We start from the raw sequence: 22,009 nt of genomic DNA, 5'->3' as shown, positions 1-22,009 counted from the left end.
AACAGTTCCAAGATATCGAAATCTCCCAAAAGTTTGAAAAGGAAAGACAAAAAATTCAATTTCAAAGTTCTTTAAAAGAAGCGATATTAGGGTTTCACTTTCCTCTTTAGTCTTTAGCGAGAAAGCAACTAATTATTTATTAAGTGCGAATGTAGAGAAAAAGGCTCTTATTCACTCCAATGTTACTATATGACTATTTCCTTAGAAACGCAATTGAAATTTTATACTTAGAAGAATCTAACCGATCAAATCTATCATTAAAATCGAAATGTTTTGTTGTTTTCGTTCTATTTAGCTTTTTGGCAATTTTCGAAAATTATAATTTGATATTTAACAATGAATTAATATTATAATTTCATGACCAAATGCACCTATCGTCCTCTTTCGTCGTTACCATTTGATTTTGCTCAAAACACATTGAAATTACGACAAATCAATCCAATCTAAAAAATTGATCCGTCAAATTGTACACACTAAAATTTAAAAAGAGGAGAGAGAGGGACAGCATGGATCTAGGCATGCACAAACCGACCCGGCCCGGCGGTTAACCGCCGGTTCATGAACCGGAACCGGGCCCGGAACCGGCGGGTTGAACCGGCAGAAGGGTTGAAGGGTCGGAAGGGCCGGTTCAGGTTCGACAATATATTGAACCTGAACCGGCGGTTCAAAACCGGCGGTTCGGCGGTTCGAACCGCCGGTTCAAAGGGTTAAATAGTGTTTCGTAGGTTAGGGGTTCGTAGGGTTCGCGTAGGGGTTTAGTATAGCCGTTGGAACCGGCGGTTCGCGGGGTAGAAAGATCTTCCTCGCCGGTTAAGAGTATATATATAATACACTTATACGTTTAAGAACTTCAACATCGTTTCTTGTCATTTGTAATTAGTTCTTCACTAGTAGTCTCATTTGTATTTAAATTTTGTTTAAGACTTCAAGACCGCCATATGTTTTCAATTTGTAATTGTTGTAACTTGTAACGTGTAATTTGTAAACATGCAATTTTAATAAAATTGCAACTTTATCCGTATTTTTTTCAATTTTATTTACTCACATTTCATAAAAAAATAAACTTGAAAAGTGTAATGTAAGTTGATTAAAATTGAAAAGTTGAAAAATGCAAAAAAAAAAATCGTCGAACCGTCGAACCGGCCCGGAACCGGCGGTTCAAGCCGAAAACCGGCGGTTTTGAACCGCCCCGTAACCCGCCGGTTTTTTGAACCGGAACCGCTGGGAGCTAGGCGGGCCGGTTCAGGTTCATACATTCCCCGACCCTTGAACCGCCGGTTCATAACCCTGAACCGGCGGTTTTCGACCCTTGTGCATGCCTACATGGATCCTAGGGATCTAAAAGACAAAGAAGAAACAAAATGGCGATCGTCAAATGTCCTATTTTGAAAGCACAAGATGTCTCAAGGCCGCCCTCTCTTTTCTCTTTGTGATCATTATAATTTCATTGGGATTTGATCCTTTTCTATTCTAATCAAACACTGAAATAGTACACCAGCAATCCTCCTAATCTTTCCCCTTTGCTCAGCTACAATCTACTTGCAAATAAAAATATAGACAAAGAGTGTACTTATAGATATAACTATAATCCAAATTGAAAAATAACATCATACATTTAATTTGACATTTCACTTGCATCAAGTACGTTTATGTCAAATAGCCGCTCCCACACACTCAACTTGACTTCAACAATGATTGCTAAAAAACCACTTGAACTCGAGTACCACTCACTACTAAAAAGTTTTTTTTTTTTGTTTAAAATTAAATTGTGGAGTATAACTCATTAGAAGTGAATTCTAGCTACAATTATCGAATCAATCTTCCAAAGCTAGTTAATCAATAAAATTGTCCGCCGCATCCCTTTTTTTAGCACAACAAGCATTCCTATATATATTAGAAATAACTTTTTATGTCCCTTTTAATTTTGTTTAGAATATTGTTTGATGGTACTTTCATTTAGAACAAAAAGTGGAGCACTCTTGGTATAAAATATGCATATATAGGGCTTTGACTACTTTTACTGTCTTAGGCCCTAGATATAGGTGATCACACAAATCCGAGCCACAGATCGGTTGCCTTTCAATGAAATGTGTCACTGTGCACATATATGAATATACAGTGCCCCTTATTAATTGTAAAAATAAAAAAATACTAATACTAAGTATATTTTTTCTTTTAAGAAGATAAGATCAATGTTTGTAGTATAACGTTAAAAATACACTCCCTCCGTCATATTTTGCAAGATCACTGCAAATTTAAAGTCATTCCAACACCATTAACATTTTAGTGCATCAACCATAGTCGAGCACGTGAGGGTCATTCAATAAATATATATACCCTAAACCCTACTCTGCGGTATACTATATATATATACTATATGATGACAATCACATTTTCAAATATTCACAACATCATAAATCCCAACTTTTCATCCATCAAACACTTTATCAACATACATGGATCACTCCTCCTTTTCAAACCCTAGTTCGTGCGGCTCCACTTCCGCGGCGAAGAAGAAGGAGAGGGCCACCGCTGCCGCCGTGAAGCTCTCGACCGACCCCCAGAGCGTGGCGGCGAGGCAGCGGCGGCACCGCATCAGCGACAGGTTCAAGATTCTGCAGAGCCTGGTCCCCGGCGGGTCGAGGATGGACACGGTGTCGATGCTTGAGCAAGCGATTCAGTATGTCAAGTTTCTCAAGAATCAGATTTGGCTGCACCAGGCCATGATCGATTTGGTTGATACTGCTCCCGCTGTTTCCGCCTTTCAACCCAATCATTCCGCGCTTAATTATGATGATGGGGCGTGCGATGATTGCTACGCCGTGGATCGGATGCTGGCGGAGGGCGGGGAATTGCTGGAGTCTTGGTTTTCCGGTGAACATATTTGGGGTTCTGATGCCTCTATGCAGAACTGATTTCCTCTATCTCTCTCTAGCTAGGTTAATTGGAAACAAGATTTGCTGAATATGTGCTTGCTTTTTAGTTATATGCTAGCTATATTGATATGTGCTTAATTTTTGTACTGTTTCCTATGCTTGTAAAAATTATGATGTGAAGGGAAATGAAATGATTATTATGATTATGATTATGATTATGATTATGATTATGATTATAGTTCATCTATTAGAGAGTATAGTTTTTACGGTTTGTAGAAACAATATACTACTAGCTTAAATATAGTCAGAATAAAAAGTAAAGATTGTTGACCTTAATATAGTCAAAATCAAGTACTGCCAATGTCATTGATCAAATTCCTTGAAATTAATTTAACTTGAATGGCCAATTCCCTAAAAAAACAGTAGTTGAAAGCTATAATTATACTAGTATAAAGAAATTAAGACAAACTAGACCTATTCACAACTCATGTACTACGAGGTAGATGGATCGAACCACGTCATTAGTCATTAAGAAGTGTCTCTATTTCCACGTCAATTAGGCTATGCATCATCGACAAAATGAATAAATTAAGTCTCTGTGAAGTGATTAATGGGGTACGTACATAACATGATAACATCAGCGGGTGTGGAAATTAGTACAAATATTTCTAAAGTACATCATTTTTTTTATAACGTAAGCTCTTACATTATCTCCTTAATTAATTAATGCTACTTTCAGCACTCTCGGACCCCCCATGAGCTTGTCAAAAATCCCAATCCTGCACTAGCAAAATATAACTAACTAATTAAACAAGTATAAAAACACCACCATTAAAGTAAAACTATAGGACCTCTTGTTGAAAGGGGAGGATTAATTAAAATCGAATAACTAAAGTAAACCTTTTAACATGCAATTAATGAGGTGCAACCGTGCAAGAACTTAATTATCAAATCAAGTCAATTTTCTCTTCAGTTGTTGAGCTGTATTATAATCCTGTTGATGTATTCTCCATAAGGAACCACCAATTTTGACCAATGATTTCTGTAATGAATTGTTGATATCTAACTATAATTTATATCGTTTATATAGATTTATCGTAGCATTGTCGGTCCCGTAGCTCAGTTGGTTAGAGCGTTGGTCTTATGAGCCGAAGGTCGCGGGTTCGAGCCCCGCCGGGACCAAGTTAAAACGGCTGCATAAATAATTTTCTTTTTTCGCTTAATTTGAAATAATTTCCAATTATTCATTGTATTATTATTACTGTTTAAATATTAAACGGCTGCGTTAAATATCATCTGGTCCAAAGTTTGAAATTGACATATGAATCTTTTTTGATGTGTGGAAAAGAGAGAATATTTATTTGTGGATACTGAGACTATAACTTTACACGATGATACTTTGACTTTTAGTGTAACCATGTTGGCATTAATCATTCTTTTAGATTTGCATGAATACACTCACCGACTCAGACACATACTTTTTAGGTGATTCAAATTATCGACTTCTAAATAGAAAATATTACTAATCAAAATTTATATTACTCCCTCGCTACTTATAAATTTGTCACCGTTTAACTTCACTTAAAAAATGCAATAGAAAGTGGATTAAATAGTAAATATGAGTTCTACTTTTATATAGTATTAATTAATTTTATAATAAAATGTGAGTGATAATGAATTAGTGGAATATGGACCCATTATAAAAAAATGATAAAAGTAAAAGCTAACAATTTTTTGAGGCGGAGGAAAATGAAAGTGAGGAGTATATATTTTTGGTAACTATATTATATTTATTGAAATAATGTAGTCTATGACATTAGAGAATACGGATGGGGAGGGTGGGCTGGAAAATGGAGCGTAACAGGCCCAATAAAAGAGCCAATTTTTATGCATATAATTTTGGTAAATTGTATTATCCATCTACGGATCATCCCATTCCCCTCCTTTATTTGGACAGTTAAACAAAGACACTAGGAAATTTCTTGCTCATATAACGTTCGAAAACAAAATTCCACCCCTCGTGCGCTATCAAATCAGTTGTGCCTGCTGGATAATGTCTCCAACGAGGTTCACTTCTTGACTTTGTTCTGCCAAATTTATGTTTATGTTTATGTTATGTTCCTGTTTATATGCTTCTAAATCTCCATAATTTTCTTTTGTAAATTGGGCGAGACTGACCTTTTTGGAGTTGAGCCCATAATATATTCGACGAAATTACTCTGTGATGTCAAATAAACTGACAAAAGGTTTCTTTTCTTCTGAATGACAAAGTGAGTAACAATTGCTTCATAAACAAATTCTCCAAAAAATGCTGAGAAAATGCACCTAACCAATGTATGTATCTATACAGAATGAAGAACCAAGCAAAAAATGGAAGAAGAGAAGATTCAAAAGCTTGAGCGATATATGACTAGTAAGCTAGATGATGATGAAGATGTGGGTGTGGAAGAGATTCTGGGAGGCGAGAAATGACATGTACAGTTGGGATTATGCATGACTATTTTGATCTGAGTGTCGAGTTTCGTGCAAAAAATGCAGAACCTTCCGCTTTGTATTATGCTTCCCTTGTCTTCATCATCTTCATCATCATCGTCTTCATCATCATCGGTCATCTCATGATCTTCATACTTTTTTATTGCCGCAACCTTGTCATCATATCTGATGTAACTGAATCCATATTTCGGATAGATCAGCTTAAAAAATTGATCCATTTGCTCTTCACACTTTTCCCTCCACTCCTTGGAGAATGCAAGAGGTGCAAGAATCAATGATACTCCAACTCCATATCCCAAGCCAGTAAGTATGAATTGCCAGTTGAAATCTATGTTTTTCCATATTTGTCTTGGCTTTGCCAATGGATCAACAGATGAACAGTTTTTGTTCAAAGGAAATCCACATAGCCCTAGATTTCCAGCATAGCTTGATGCTTCAAATGTTTGAAGTTGCCTACCAGAGGGTATCTTTCCCACCAACTTATTGTAGGATAAATTCAAGAGCGAAAGGAAGTTCAGACTTGAAAGCTCTAGTGGTATTATCCCTGTCAGTTGGTTATAAGAAAGATCCAATGATCCAAGCTGTTTCAGATTTCCAATGGCGCTTGGAATTGCACCTGAGAAAGAATTGCGTGATAAATTGAGAACATAAAGTGAGCTGAGATCTCCAACTGTTTGGGGTATGTCCCCGCTGAAATTATTGCAAGAGACATCAATAGCAGTAAAGACTGTCAAAATCTTGACAAGCTCCAGCTCTAGGCCTTTGACAGTAACTGTTACTGCATCCTGGTAGTAGAAGTTACTCAGAAAATCAAAGCGTATGTGGCTTCCCCTCAACTCTGTGCCATTCTCTAGCATCATTCCTTTCCAACTTGTAATACACCTCGGATTTATTGCTCCACTGAATTTATTGGAAGCTATATCAATGATTTGAAGATTCGTCCAGTTCCCCTTGACCTTAAAACAACTAATATTCCCATAAAATTTGTTGTTGCGCAGAACAAGAACGCGCAAGCCAGAAGAATGTTTCAGCTTGCATGGGAATGTATCTTCAATATTGTTGCTTCCAACATTCAAAACTTCTAAAGATATGCAGTTGGCCATGGACGGTGGGAGTTTTCCTTCTAGGTTATTTTGACTGAGGTCTAATGTTTTTATAACACAGGTGGAAGAAAACAAATCTGGTATCTCACCACTGATTTTGTTTCTCCTCAGATTCAGCACTCCTAGAGTAGAACTCTTTACTAGGCAATCTGGTATACTACCACTCAAGTTGTTGTCAGACAAATCAAGAACTTGAAGGTAAGTTGCATTGCAAAGATATTCAGGAATTGTCCCACTAATGTTATTGTTTGCTAGAGAGAAGAACAGTGTGAACAAAGAAAAGTTACTTATGTTAACTGGAAAGGCTTGCTGAAACTTATTGGTTGAATAGTCTACATAGGTAGCTGATGCTGGCGGCAATGGGAACTCACCTCTAAGTTTGTTTGAGTGCAAGTCTAGTACTGCAAGAAAAGGAGGGATTTCGAAAGGCTTTTGGAGATCTTCCAGGATATTACTAGAAATATTCAAATGAATTAGAGATCCATTTCCAAGGTTCCAAAGCCAACTAGGCACTTCTCCCTTGATTCTATTCTTTGAGAGGTCCAGAAATGTCAGTTTGGATTGGTTTCTGAGATCAGGGAAGTTGTACAAGTTGCAGGAAGCTAGATTTAACCGGCTTAGCTGGGGATACTGGGATGAACTTGAATTGCTGCTGCTTGTATCAACAGACAAGTTGTTGTATCCAAGCTCCAGTCTTGTGAGGTTTGGAAACCTTTGAAACTTTTCCAAATTTAAGGTGCCATTAAAGAGGTTTGAAGAAAGTGATAGGACACTCAACCCCTCAAGTTTGAATAAAGACTCTGGAATGGACCCTTCAAGCTGGTTCCAACTTAAATCTACTGTATCCAGATTAGAGGGATTTGGAATTTGAAATTCCTCAATCTGGCCATTAAATGTGTTGTTGGAAAGAAGAAGCCCCTGAAGTGAAGGGAGACCAAACAGAGAAGAAGGAATGCTCCCATTCAATGAATTGGAACCTAAGTTTAAGTATTCAAGACTTGAAAGGCCTTCAAAATGGTTGGAAGAAAGTGAACCGGTTAGAGAATTGCGACTGAGGTCTAGGTGTGTCAATTTACTGGACATCCTAAAAGGGGGTATTGAACCAATGAAAGAGTTGAAGGAGAAATCTATGTAGACTAGCTCTGTTAGATTAGAGATGGTGGTCGGTATCAATCCGGCAAAGTTGCAACTAAAAAGGTCTATCTTTGACAACATTCTTAGATTGCCAATGGAGTCTGGCAACCCACCTGACATATTAGTGTAGCTAAGCACCATAGTCCTTAAAGAACTATTCGCTAGAAGCTTGGGAATGGTGCCACCGAGATTCTCATTGTAGGACAAATCAAGAATCTGTAAAGTGGGTACCTGAAAGATGGCGTCTGGAAAGATACCTCGCAGAAAGCAATTTCCCAGAGTCAAGGTTGTCAAATTTGAAAATTTTGCAATGAACTCCGGTACCGTTGTTGATAGATTGTTACCAGCGAGGCGTAGAACTGACAGAGAATGAAGCCCTGCAAGTGAAGGATCAAGAGGGCCTGATAGACCACAGCTGCGTAAGCTCAGCGTCGTTAAGTTGGGTAGAGAAGAAGACAATACTTGGCACCAGTCACTTTTCTGAGCAGAAATGTTGACATTGTCAAGATAAAGTTCTCTCAGCCTTGGAAGATTCTGAACAAGCCCCCACAGATTTGGATTCTCAAGTACTAGAGCTCCTCCAAATAAGGTGGACAGATCAAGAGTAACCAGACTTCTCAACTCTGAAAGTTCAATCGGGACCTGTCCACCAAAGCCTGCATTTGACAAATTCAGGTATGACAAATTGCTCAGATTTTGAAGCCCCTTTGGAATGTGCGCACGCTTGAACAAGTTGTAAGCCAAATTTAGGCTTTGAAGAGATTGAAGACTGAAAAGAACAGTCGAGTTTTCGATCCCTCCAGCAATCGTCTCGTTCTCCAAGTTCAAGCTGGTCACAAGGCCTGCGCGATCACAGCCTACTCCTTCCCATCTGCAGCAGTCATCACTTTGGTTCCATGTCACCAACTTGGTGGAATAAGTGGAATTGTACTCAAGGGTGCTCCTCAGGTGCAGCAACGTCGATCTTTGATCATCGTTGCATTGGCCGGAAACAAGAAGTGGAATCAAGATTTGGAACAGGGATAAGAAAAGAAGGCATGGAAGAAAGTGTGGAATTCTCATCATTGGTTTGAGTTGGAAGAAGCTCCCATAAACATGTGTAGTGATGGAGTTGTATGGATATAGTCCATCGGCTACACCTTTCAACGAAATCAAAGCAAATAACTTTCGGTTTTGGCGTGGCGAAGACTTGTTTGAGAGAGAATCAAAGGAGATAAGGGTTGGCAGAAATGGTCAGCGATGGAGTTTCCTTTTTTTTCAAGGTAAAAAATGGTTAACTACGTGTTTTGTGTTTTGTATTTGATGGTACATCTATTATTCAACGCGTTTAATGTCGGCCCCTCCATTAGTTTATTGGTTTGGTCTGACTTTGGATCCTTCTTATTAAGTGAGGTTTTACCAAAACGAAGACTTAGCTATAGTCACAAGTGGAATATTATTTACGAGGAATGCTATTCTATACATTTGGGACTAGTTGTGTTCCTATTATTTGCTCGACGCCATGTTTATTTTTATATTTTCTTCGATTGCCCAATATGTAAAAAACTTAGCCCGTGATAATTTTCTCGCCCCCAAGCCTTGACAAAGTTTATTTTGGCTTATTTCTAGGGTTAATAGCAAAAAAACCATTAAACTCTTGGCCAATTCAGATTTTTATCACAAACTTTAAATGTGATGAATATATACACATGTGAATTAAAGTTTGTGTTTTTATAAGTTCGTCCTACAAACTACGTCTTTTACAGAAACCGGCGGTCAGATGACGTGAACATCCCGGTGTGCCACATAGGATTAAATTTGGGCGAAAGTAAATTTTATGGGAAATGTACTATACTACAAGTTAAAAATTATGTAGTATTTATTTCACTTTATTTCACTTTTTTGGAGTATATCGTGTAACGTATCTAAAGCCGTCATGAGATAACAAGTTTTTTTTGTTCTGAGAGTGCTAAGTGGGTTTGGCCCATTTTCTCTCACTCTTCAATCCCATGTCCTTGGTTTCGTTTAAAAGATTAAAGGGAGACGAAAGTTCAACGTTTCCAATTGTGTTTTTTGAATTCATTTATTTGTCTTATTGATTGATATGATATGCTCTTAGTTTAAAAAAAAGCTTTTCATGGAGATACTAATTAAATCAAGAGAACACTTGTAGTGATTAATTAACTGATTAAAATGAACATGACAGCTCCGCAATGTATTGGGTGGCAAATAACTTAATATAATTATATAAATTTGATAAAATTACCTAACATAGAGGTTGACTTCATGTATAAGTATTATTTAATCATAGCTCAGAGCAATTATATGTGCAGTACTCACGTTTAGAAGCATAAGGAAACTTCATTTACTTTTAATTGAGACAAATTATTGTCTCAAATTATAACAAATTTAATTGGCGATTCATGTGTAATATATGCATTTTTATCGTATTTAATTCGCTTTGTTTTATTAGCTTCAGACTAAATACATAAGCTGAAAGTTGAAACAACTTTAGGTTCATAATCTTCTAATATACACTAACATTAAAAATAGTTTGTGCTATTCATTTCTTGTACAATATATTCTATGTCAATAGTCATTTGTGGTGGTGGGATTTGAATTTAAAAATTTTAATGGCAAATAAAATAGTGAATACAAATAGGAAACAAATTATTTGAGTAGAAAGAAAGTGACGAGAGTGAATAAAAACGAGTTGGTAGCTCAACATTTTAGACTTCTAAGATTCTTTTTCTATTGACAGTGAATTTGTACCCACCAGTCTTTCCTACTTAACCTTTGCAAATTTCCCATAGTCTTGTACTTCCTCCGTCCACGAAAAATAGGGCTATACCATTTTTATCTCTCATTTTGGAAAAATAATAATAAATAGTTAAAGGGGAGAGAAAGAAAAGTAACAGAGTGAATATTATAGACAAGTCATATTTTTCTTTCTCTCTCGTCTTGTCTATAATATTCTCTCTCTTACTTTTCTTTCTCTCTCTTTTAACTATTTATTATCATTTTTCCAAAACGAGGGATAAAAATGGAATAGTCCTATTTTTCGTGGACGGATGGAGTAATTTATATTGCATATTGATGTTATCTTTGTTGAGTGATTAATGAGGTGCAAAAGTAGGGGTTGTTTGGTTGCTATAATTGGTTGTGTCTAATTTTATTTATTGTTATGTTGTTTTTTATGACTTATCTTAACCCATTTATAAAATATTAAGATTACATCGTATCTCATGATTATCCATTTTTACATTCATTCATATGACTAATTTAAGTTAGACATGTCTTATTTTGGATTATCTTATTTCATTATATATTATCTTATCTAACGAACTGAACGACATCGTAATAATATATTAATATATTAAATTTTACATATTAAGAAATTTTAATAATGTTAAATAGTCAAATCACGGGGTATATATAACGTGTTCTCAGTTTTATTTTAGTAGTACTATGTTTTCACACCAACATACTACACGAGCAATGAATCCAAAAAAAAAAAATACTACATGGGCAATTTATCTAATTCCAGTTGTACATAACAAGTGGCATTAGAGGAAATGGCAGAGTAATTAAGTTAAATGTATATAATCGACGACTACGAGGGTAAAAGAAGACAATTCAAATCATAAAAATCTACTTGATGTTATAGCTTTAAATAACCTAAATTCTGCTACTCCTTTTAGATTGTCTAGCAAATAATAACCCAAAGTCGCATGCCCCTATTTTGTGACTTGACTCAACTTTGATATTTTGTGGAAATTTACCAATTCTCACCAATCTTTTTCTCCTTTTTTGCCAGTTATTTTCCATTCTAATTAAGCGTTTTTCCCCTATGCATGAGCTGATTGGAGTTTGTTTTTTTTAGCATGCTTTCTCCATAATCAATACTCCTTGGAGGCTTGGAGACTGAGTTATCACATGACCATAAGGTAAATAAAGAATAATTTTTTATCATCATTTTTAAAGAAAGCTATACACATAAGAGCAATCGCCTAAAAAATGGTGTTTTACAAAATTTTGAATTTTTTGAATAAGTATTGAATTGAGTGAAAATGGTGTATTTATAGATCAATAATCCTATAATATTTTCGTGAAGATGGTATACGAGTATTTTATTGAAATTTTAATAATATTTTTAAGTTGAAGATCTATAGTGAAAAGTCACAAGTAAAACTAACTTATAGTATGAAAAACTATAGGATGCATATAGCACTATATATGAAATTGGGGTTTAGAATAAAATTTAGAGTATGCAATCTCAAATTCACTTGCTCGGTATCACAAAATTGTTTGATCATTTCAATTTTATAATTTGAAGTTATAGCTAAAATAAATATTTAAAATTTCAAAATGTTGTAAAATTGAATACTTCATTACACACAAAACAAATGGCACACAACATTGTAAACGCAATACATACTACATATATATAACACGCGCAAGTTTGCAACAAACAAATACAGTACATACTTACATCATTGCACTCACTATATATACTCACAATTCACAATATACACACACACAACACATACACTTGTATAAACAACTCAAAATATATAAAAAAGAATAATGTCAAGTTACATCATGTGTATAAATAAAAAAAATATTTAATTTAGTACTATCATTGTTGAATTTGATTAATTATTTAACTTACTGAATAAGAATTCTAAATTATAAGTTCAATTTTATGTCATACTAGTTAATTCTATCACACAAAAAGTTTAAAATTAAATTAAAATAAACTTTCTTTAAATTTAATTTAATAAAATCACAATTAGGAAAAAGTTTATAATTTCATTATACTACTAGTAAGTATAATTTTCTATTGAAGAATATTAACCAATTTAACTTGTTGATGGCCCATTATCTTTATTTATGGGGGGTTAAATCAAGCCCAATAACAAAACGCCAAACATGATTCCAACTCTTAAATATAAACAAACCATTTTGCTTACCAAAACCGATTTTTAAATGATAAGTTTAACTGTTTTAACCAAACCATTCAATCTAAGTTCGGAGATTTCATGCTTACCGGCTTCCGCTGCTAAACTTTTATTCTTTCAAGTGAATTTTCACCACTTTCTGGTCTTCATCCTGCTTGACAAAATGCCTAGCTGAAGTAATAAAACATTCTCACGATTATTTATTTATTTTTAATATCCAGAACCCAAATTTAACCGCTAAATATTAGTATGAATATTGAATAAAATGCTCCTCACCATGTTTCAGTGAATCCATATCTAGGACTAGGAAAGAAGCAGGATGAAGGAGAGCTTGCAACCATTCCTTGTAAATCATCTGATTTGAATGTGAGTGAATCCTCTCCGGTGATTATCTTCTGTATTAGTGTATATCTCTAAGTCATCAGTGTGTGTTCTTCATAAATTTCAATCCCCGATTGGCATCTTCCGGAGACTGATCGGAGATGCTCTTGATCACCAGTTGCAGATACAAGAAGCTGAGATTGATAGACACATTAAACTTCAGGCAAGAATCGTGCTTTCTTGAAAAAAACTCCCCCCTCTTATCTCTTGTTAGTGTTCAGTTGCTTAATTGGTTGATTTGACTGTGTTATGCTTGTCTATGATGGATTGACATAGCTATGTGTGATTTATTCTTCACTTTTGTAAATTGCTTGTCTTTATAGTTATATTAAGATATCATATTTGATTGTGTATTGAATTGATTTAGATGTAGGCATAGTGTTGTTGAATGTACATTTTGGTCTTTGTTATACAATTAGGTGGTATTCGGTTTCTAAGATAAAATAATACCAAGATACAATCTAAGATTGAGTTGTGAGATTATTTTAGTCATAGGGGGTTAGCTATGACTAATTATCCCATGATTATCCATCTAGGGTTGAATTGTGGGGTTGAATCTCATGAACCAAACGCACTATAAATTTAATCTCAGATACAATCTTGCAAACCGAACACCCCCTTAAGTGTCTATAACGCGCACCCTATATATTGAGAGAGATGAGATCGTTGTAAGAGATGATGATGCAAAGAAATTTTTGAATGGACTAAAATACCCTCAAGTCAAAAAAGTGTAGAAAAAGAGTAAACAGTCTTGTTTCTGGGGTCTATCCAAGCTAATAATTTCATTAGGGATCAGTAATATGCCAACGCAATTGATCGATGACTATAGTTCACTCAAGAGAATTTAAAAATAGTAATGTCTCAGCATCTCCTCTGTATTTTGTGAGTTTTAGTTCCTTAATTTGGGAATTAATCGAAAAAGGATTGCATAATGGAGAAAATGAAATCGTTTGTCTTGTTTTTTAATTTGCACAATATTTACTATTTTGGTTGGTAGAGTATTGTTGCAACTTACAAGGCCAAATGGGCCCTGATATTGATAACAAGTTTGAAGTGTTCGTATGGCTGCTACTAATACAATACAATCATATATTTCTTCGTAGGTGCTTATATTTGAGTTTTGATTTGGTTTCTCAGAGATGGATGAGGTGTATGAGGAACGTGAACGTGTGTTGTCAATCATAAGAGGAGGAGAGGAATCGTATTCTTCAATAACAGATTTCAAGCAGAATTTGGGTGAAGAAGTTTTGGCACATGAGAAATTGGAAAAGGGATGGGTTTTGTATGAGAAATCAGAGCTTACATGGCACTGCCTCTATTTGATTCCCATACCTATCAATGCTACGGTGTGTTGGAGCTCATTGAAAGCCATTATTCTCATTATGCAAGGGAACACTTACTATCTCTGCTGGATCCAGCTCTACACCTTCTTTTCTTATTAACCAATAACATGCTTCTTGTTTTGTCCAATCAGTATAAGCAGATGCAGCAAGCTGAAGCTGACATAGCAGAGGTACTTGAATTGGCTATGGCGACAATCCATCCCACGACTATATCTGTATCTGCCACAGGTTTGGACCCCTTGTACCAACCAATGTCTTAACATGGAGATGCTATCTTTCATAGATTCTCAAAGTAAGATATTCAATTCTTGGAACAATATTGATGGTGATATGCATGCCTATCTTCAAGCTTCGAATAGATGTTCACACTTGCCATTCAAATTTATGTGATTTTACTATATCTGAGAATTCATTGGCCCACTATGTCCAGAGAGCTAAGATGTCCCATACCATTACAGTTTCTCATCATAACATTGGCAACCATTTGTACGTCATTCTTCTTCGTCCCCAGTTTATACAAGATGCTTATGGTGATCATTCTCAAGAGTGTAAGTGTAATATTTGTATCTGGGAAGCAACTTGTAGAAGAATATGTAAGGCGTGATGCAATAGAATGCGAGTTAATTGATAGTTTCAGCTCGATGGAGTCTTACAAGCAAAACCTTTGGGAGCTGAACATTACGACATACTTGAAAACAGTTGACTCGTGCCTAAAACCTTCTTCCACGGGTACGGACAAAGGATGGGTTTTTTGCTTGCCAGCTACACAAAGCGTAAGTGAAAAACAGGTTAAAAGTAACTCAACATTGATCAAGGAGAAGATGGAAGGTTTCATGAAGAATATAGCAGCGAAATATTGGAAACACAATAACCCAAAAAGGCGAAGAATAGAGGTTATCTTGAAACTTCAAATCAACCTTATGTTGTTGGTTGTCTTGCAAAGGGTATAGCTTCCTTTAGGAAACAATGTAAGGAAAATTACTATTTTGTTGACTACCAAGCCAAACAAGATGAACTCAGACCCCCCGGACGTGTCTTTAGATTCAAACACCCTGAAATCAGCCCTGACCTCTTCTTCTACACCAGACAAGAATTTCCAATAAGAAACTTTGCAATGCTTTGTTGTAATCATGGATACTTAGCATTACCCGTATTTGATGATGAAGGCATAGGCAGTGACAAGCTTGTGGGTGTGCTAGAGTTCCTAGGATTTTATTATTGTGACCTTCCAATCATCAGAGAACTAATGGAGGTACTATCTCTTCCCAGTTTTGACTTATTATATAAAATCGTTTTGAAAACAATGTCCACTTAATTCCATGCAGGCAGCATTACTCTCCTCGACTCACATAGACTTTCACCCAAGATTCTTAGCAAATGAATCAGTTAAGGTATGCTTTAACACAATTTTAGATTGGTAATTATGTCACCAACATATATGTATGTCTTGTTTCGAATTAATTAGTACTATTTGAATCAGATTGTCAATACCCTTAGCATTATCGATAAGGATCTTCCCCAACTCCATATGACAAATGTTTGGGTCCCCATTGCAGAATGTGTTAGTAATACCTATGATAATAGGAGCTGCATCGAGCTGGCATTCTCTACTAATGATTTCTTGGAATTTATGCCTACAGATTCAGTTCACTGGATTCATGTCCAAGCCAGAAAAGGGATTGTTGGAATGGTATTGGCATCTGAAAACAAATCATGTTTTTGTCCAAATTTAGGTGAATTTAGCATAGTCGACCAACCGACGTGATGTTTGTTTTGCAATTTGTTTGCAAAGTTCATATACTGGTAACCTTCTTTATGTCATGGAGTTCTTTCTCTACCAATGTCCCGCGACACGTAAGTATGTTGGGTCCTTCTTGAGCCTTCTATTGCCAATAATGAAGCATGAATTAAAATCATTTAAGAAAAGTCCATCCATTTTTCGAGAAGAAAGGGATGCAGATTCAGTGCAAGACATGCTGCCATCAACCAGCAGCTTTCTCCCATTGGAGAATGTGACACAAATAAACACAGGAAGTGCAGACAAGGTGATTGTAGAGGTGAAGTATAACGATGATTTCATAAAATTTGAGTTGTCTCTACCATTATTAGGATTGGCAAAGCTTACTGAAGAAGTGGCGACGAGTCTAAATATACATGGATGAAGATGGTGATGAGATCTTATTAACCAGAGACGCTGATTTGCAACTTTGTCCAAAGACTCGAACAGCAACAGGCGAGCCCCTCATCCGACTGTTGGTTCGATGACAAGATTAGCTCCACTTTTTTCGTTCAGTTCATTTCTAAACAAACGCCTTTGCAATTGCTTGAAATTCTGGACTGAAAAATTGGCTTACTGCCCTTGATACCTCTGTCAACACTTTGTTTGTCTTCATCTTGGATTTTGGTGTAAAAGCTTCTTTATTGTGCTGCATAGCAAAAGACTTTGTGTGTGGTCTGCTTTATTTTGTGATTGGAATCAACTTTTACTCGAGTTCATATACAAATACCATTTTAATTAAGGAGGTGAGGACTGAAATCTTCGAACACAAACAGTTTCAGCTGTCAACAATAATACATGGTATAACGTATTATTCAAATCTCTGAAATTGTATGGAGTTCAAATATAGTATATGGTGTTAAAGATGCTATATAAGTGAAGTAGTCAGTTATTAATAAATTTATTACTATTATTTTATTAAATGGTTTTATTGAGTAAAAGGATACTATGTTTAGAATTACAGTCTTCTCTATATTCGATTATGTTTCAAAACCTAATATCAGAAATCAAATGTTTAGATTCTAAAAGTAATCACAATCACAAAATCCAATGTTTCACTAGAAATATTTGTCACCAATCCTCAATTGAGGTTGCTCTAATTAACCCAAAATGACATGATAAAAAATGAAACCTAAAAGAAAAACAGCACTAGTGTCAGTCAATTTGATCGAAAAGTATTACTCCTATAATTTGATCTTTTCAAAATGTTAATAGCACTGATCTTGTCGTTGTGATTTACATGCTTCCGTATTCATTTATTTTTCATTCTAATTTAGCTTGATGAATTCATTCTTATGAATATTTTTATTAAAGTTCAGTGTTATTTATACATTGAAATATAATTTATAAATTACACATCAATAAACGATACACACACCACATAAGTCAAATGCTTGCGATTTTGTGTTCCTGCGCGTTGCACTAATCGGTTGAAAAAAATGAACTACCGATTTAATAAAATGTGAATCGCTCTCGAAAATGATTGAACATATGAGGAAAACGAAACCAACAAAATAACTGGAATTAAATTCAAAAACTAGAAAATAATTAAAAGATAAACTTCATGTTGGTCAATGAACATGTCATTGAATGCATTTTTTCGGGTTTTAATTAGAACATGAATTTTTAACTTGCATAATCAAAGTCATTTTTTTGCTTGTATTTCTTTCCATTAAACCAAATTATCTTTTATGTCATTTTTGTTGGAAACAATCAAATAAATTATTTCAAATTATAGAAAATTATTAAGGATTTTGGATATCCAAAATTATAATCCAATAATTCGGATAACGTGTTTTGCTAAGACCTACTTCTATAGCCAAGGAAGCTGACTTTTGGAATTAGGGATGTCAATCGGGCCAGCCCACCGGGTTTCAGGCCAACCATGTTCAGGTTGTGGGTCAATCGAGTGCGGGCTAATCGAATTGTGATTTTTTCGGGTTAAAAAAGTTCAACCCTAACCCTAAAAGCTCGGGTTTCGGGCTAGCCCATCAGATTAATCGGGTTGCTACCGAAAAAATTAATATGCGATTAATCCAATAAATTATTGTGAAAATTATTTATATTTATAAAATGTAAAATATTTAATTATGATAAATTTGAGATATATGCTTAAACTCAAACATAAATATGATCAAATACTAACATTTGAAATTTATGCAAAATAAAACATAAACATCAAGAAATTTTAAAGCATGTTTAGAAATTTAAATATATTTTTTTAGTGAATTTAAAGTTTCTAATTCATTTATCTATTATTATATTAATAAAAACTTAATATATAATTTATATCTAATATATAAAATGGAAAGTTATTTTTTCAGTAATCTATATTATAAAATAATCAATGAAATATCGGATTAGAGTCAATCAAATAAAACAATAGAAATTTTATCAAGTTTCCTTTGCAACATCAATAGTTCCTTCCTCTACTTCTTTTTAAACGCCCAATGCCAACCTATCTCGCTAATGAGAAATTGTATGTCCAATTAAGATCAATATTAAATAACAGTGGCTTAACTTGATAATGATAAATTGATGGGTTACCTAGACATAGTTAAAGTTATAATTTTGGCCAGATGAGACAAGCCCTTGTAATGTGTTAGGCTTTGAATTAAGCTTAAACATGGTATCAAACAATTAGAATATCCAAATATAATTATATATCTTAGTATTACTATCTTATCAAACATGTATTTATCTAATGACATGAATGGAAATTAACGTGTTCTTAAAGTTTAAGATCAAGAGTAAAGCATGCATACATGCTACAAGGCATTCGAAGTTGGCCAAATAGAAAAGAAAACAATAAAAATCCATCCCATTTTGAAGGAAAAAGTTGTGCAAATTCAGAGCAAGAGGTGTTTGCCATCAACAAACAGCCTTCATACATTAGAGATTGTGATACAAATAAACACAGAAAAAGCTGACAAAGAAATTGTAAAAGTGAAGAAAAACGGGGATTTAATAAAATTTGAGTTACATATATCATTATTAGAATTGGCAAAGCTTAGTCAAAAGTGACAACGAATCTAAATCTGGAGATGGGTAGTTTTAAGTTGAAATACGAGGATGAAGATGGTGCTGAGATAATACTAACCATAGGTATTGATCTGAAACTGTTGGTTCGATGACAAGCACAATAAAACACAAACTAACCATGATGAACAAACAAGGCTTTTGCTACCATTACCAGCGAAGACACTGCAGCCACACAAAAGTTTTAAGCAATGTATATCTACCGGAATAAAAAAAAAGAAACCTTTTCAGCAACTGTTTGGTACTCCTAATTCATAGCTCACACTGCTTAGACAAAGTAAAAGTTGATCGGGATCTTATTATAATTCCATCAGCAACACCATCGAACAAACTAAAGCAGCTGCCAACGCAAAAGACAATGACAATGTAGATATAACTCGATTAAAAATAAACAAAAAAAACTCTGATTTTTGACGAAAATCTCATATCGATTAAATAGTAGATCCAAAAGCGTCATTACACTAATACATAAGAAAATTCGAGAAGCAAATAACGTAAACGAAATTGAAACCCTAGAAACGACGCGCTGCGAAATCGGTAGGCTACTTAGATCTCTGCCTCATCTTTCGGCGCTTCCTCTTCAACCTCCTCATGCGCTTCTTCTTCCACTGTTAAACATAATTAAATCAGAGTCAAAATCTATAATAAGAATATTATTGATAATGAATGGAAAATATGAAGCTAAATATTTACCTTAGCTCTCATGGTTGAAGGAGAAACTCTAGTTGAGAAATCGCCTCTACGAAAGGGGGAAATTGGATATGGCAATGGAAATAAACCCTAGGGTTTGAGTTGTATATATAGGAGCCTTGTCTGGATTTAAAGGGGCCTTGCACTGGTTTGGGCTTTATGGTTTTGTAAATGGCAGCCCATGATATAATTCTTTTCATAACAATATTATGCTGTAGGGATTTACCAATTATGAAATGCATTTATAGAAGCTATTATTTGTTCAATCAATAAAAGTAAAATTGTTTTATTCTAAAAATTCAAGGAAAAAAAAGGAACAAACACACGAGAAAATTAGAAATCATGCAATGGTACGATTTCTGATTAAGGACATGATGTGCTCGGTGAAGTGTTTAGCTCTAGGGAACGATGCATTATACGAGCACACAATAGCACGGTAGAGTTGTTTTGCTCACTATGATGCATTATTACCAAGTACTTAGGTGCTCGTCGATGCACCGAGCACCCTTGTACTTAGTAATCTCTCGAACCACTAAACCAATCCAACTAAATATTACTTGGTAATCTCTTGAACTGCTAAACCAAGCCAACTAAATATTACTTGGTGTCTGATGATTACCCGGAAGCTACTCGCTAATTGCAGAGAACTTGTGTTACTCAACAAATTGTAGTACTCGGTACTATTACAGCATTATTTTTGTAATGCATTATGTTTATACTATTGGCTTTCTGGATTACAATAGATAATCGCTAGTCGGACGTAATACAACCCAAAAGAAGTAATAAAGAAAAGTAAACTGAAACGAAATTACAATGAAGAATTAGAAACAATAAACCGTAAAATAGTGGAAATAAGCCGAGTCAAGAGGCATCTTTCTGCAAGACGAGATACGCTTCGGTGGTGCTCTCAGATTGGTGTGTCGTCCCCAAAGATAAAATGGTTTTCGTCTCTGATGAAACAGCACCGCTATCAGCAGAACTCTGGCGAACTAGATGGAGGTGAGAGCAGAGCTTCGACAAAAGAACAATGCAAGAGAGGGAGAGAGCTTATGCTTTGTATGCTTGTGAATTGTTGTAGAGAATGCAAGGGATGCATGCCTATTTATAGGCCAAGTCCAACGCATGTGGAGGTGGAGTCAAATCACTCATTAAGGCTAATTGTAACCGTCGGCGATTACAAACGTTACAAACGTTAACCATGGAACATGAACCTAGACGGATGTATCTAGACACCTCTCAGAAATTTATCTGGATGACCCGGTCAATGTGCAAGCATTCTACGAAGCTTTCTCTGTATGCCCATTTGCCACATTGTTTTGTTTACGTGTCCAAAATTAATTAATTAATTAATTAATTACATATCTCCATATATCGTGACATATTTTAATATATTATTTCTCCCTCACCGGGAATCAGTTTAGAGAAAGAGAATATACCACAATCATCTACTCGGAGCGTAGATCGATTATAAATTATTTAATTGTTTCAAAATTAAATAATCCGTCACTTGTATGACCCGGTCCAATTGCATTGACCGGACCACGATTCCAACGTATACATAGCTTGTACACACAAGAAAAAACTTTCTACAATAAAAGAAAATAATAGTAACAGTTAGATATAAATGTATTGGATTCAATCGGCGAAAATTGTGATTATGTGAATCTGCTATTGAAGATTTCTTTCTACTACTTAATTGGCGAAAAATCAAAATCATGCACCCTCCCTCCTAAAAAAATACTAGTAAACGTTTTTTTGTCCCTTCAGGGACATCCGATAAAATTGGAACGATACAGAGAAGATTAGCATAGCCCTGCGCAAGGATGACACGCATAAATCGAGAAAAATACTAGTAAATGTTTTTTGCTTAATTTAATAAAATTAAAGTTTTCCTATACTTATAGCACATAAAATGGAAATATAACCAAACGAATATGAAAACAATAAGAACGATAGATATAAATGTAACATTCCATTAAATTTTTGAAGAGTTAATTAAATGTATAAATTATTAAGTTAGAACCCTTCTAAAACCACTATAGATAAAGAAAAACGTGAATATTTTGTCTTTTGGAAAACCATTAAAACTAGTATTCCTATTTTTTTCTCTTTTAATTTATGAAATGGAAGGGGTGGAATCTGATGCCTAGAATTCCTTGCTTAACAATCTATACCATTTGAACGTTTGTGAAGCATTAGGAAAATCTCACGTTAACTAATCCTTCCTCCGCCA

General features: G+C 34.9%; 3 protein-coding genes, 2 long non-coding RNA genes and 2 other non-coding genes across 7 annotated transcripts; 5 read left to right on the top strand and 2 right to left on the bottom strand.

Annotated features, from left to right (window-relative positions):
• Positions 1-2,340: 2,340 nt before the first annotated feature.
• Positions 2,341-3,052, top strand: LOC121804783 (transcription factor LAX PANICLE 1-like). The gene has a single exon (XM_042204454.1). It carries the CDS (start codon positions 2,457-2,459, stop codon positions 2,913-2,915), a length of 459 nt encoding a protein of 152 aa, XP_042060388.1. The 5' UTR covers positions 2,341-2,456; the 3' UTR covers positions 2,916-3,052.
• A 932-nt stretch (positions 3,053-3,984) lies between these two features.
• Positions 3,985-4,058, top strand: TRNAI-UAU. The gene has a single exon. It is a non-coding gene; the product is annotated as a tRNA-Ile (tRNA).
• Positions 4,059-5,103: 1,045 nt separating this feature from the next.
• On the bottom strand, positions 5,104-9,038 carry LOC121809992 (receptor-like protein 7). Its single transcript, XM_042210866.1, has one exon. The coding sequence runs from the start codon at positions 8,669-8,671 to the stop codon at positions 5,264-5,266; it is 3,408 nt and encodes a 1,135-aa protein (XP_042066800.1). The 5' UTR covers positions 8,672-9,038; the 3' UTR covers positions 5,104-5,263.
• Positions 9,039-12,631: 3,593 nt separating this feature from the next.
• Positions 12,632-13,097, top strand: LOC121743109. Its single transcript, XR_006038205.1, has 3 exons — positions 12,632-12,722; positions 12,833-12,912; positions 13,052-13,097. It is a non-coding gene; the product is annotated as an uncharacterized LOC121743109 (long non-coding RNA).
• Positions 13,098-14,066: 969 nt separating this feature from the next.
• Positions 14,067-16,789, top strand: LOC121803955. Its single transcript, XM_042203526.1, has 2 exons — positions 14,067-14,273; positions 14,402-16,789. The coding sequence occupies exons 1-2, from the start codon at positions 14,067-14,069 to the stop codon at positions 14,528-14,530; spliced, it is 336 nt and encodes a 111-aa protein (XP_042059460.1). The 3' UTR covers positions 14,531-16,789.
• Positions 16,790-19,493: 2,704 nt separating this feature from the next.
• Positions 19,494-19,930, bottom strand: LOC121804010. Its single transcript, XR_006051108.1, has 2 exons — positions 19,780-19,930; positions 19,494-19,694 (listed from the first exon to the last, which is right to left on the bottom strand). It is a non-coding gene; the product is annotated as an uncharacterized LOC121804010 (long non-coding RNA).
• Positions 19,931-21,533: 1,603 nt separating this feature from the next.
• On the top strand, positions 21,534-21,640 carry LOC121758460. The gene has a single exon (XR_006041471.1). It is a non-coding gene; the product is annotated as a U6 spliceosomal RNA (small nuclear RNA).
• The last annotated feature ends 369 nt before the right edge of the window (positions 21,641-22,009 follow it).

The sequence above is a fragment of the Salvia splendens genome, chromosome 1 (assembly GCF_004379255.2).
Source record: "Salvia splendens isolate huo1 chromosome 1, SspV2, whole genome shotgun sequence".
Classification (NCBI taxonomy): domain Eukaryota; kingdom Viridiplantae; phylum Streptophyta; class Magnoliopsida; order Lamiales; family Lamiaceae; genus Salvia; species Salvia splendens.
The sequence above is the reverse complement of the archived record's forward strand: the minus strand, read 5'-3'. Positions and strand labels throughout refer to the sequence as shown.

Excerpts from the sequence above, each read along its gene's own strand:
- LOC121804783 (XM_042204454.1), top strand. The coding sequence starts at position 2,457 with ATGGATCACTCCTCCTTTTCAAACCCTAGTTCGTGCGGCTCCACTTCC.
- LOC121803955 (XM_042203526.1), top strand. The coding sequence starts at position 14,067 with ATGGATGAGGTGTATGAGGAACGTGAACGTGTGTTGTCAATCATAAGA. Across the intron at positions 14,274-14,401 it reads CCATACCTATCAATGCTACG|TATAAGCAGATGCAGCAAGC; the intron begins GTGTGTTGGAGC and ends TTGTCCAATCAG.
- LOC121809992 (XM_042210866.1), bottom strand. The coding sequence starts at position 8,671 with ATGATGAGAATTCCACACTTTCTTCCATGCCTTCTTTTCTTATCCCTG.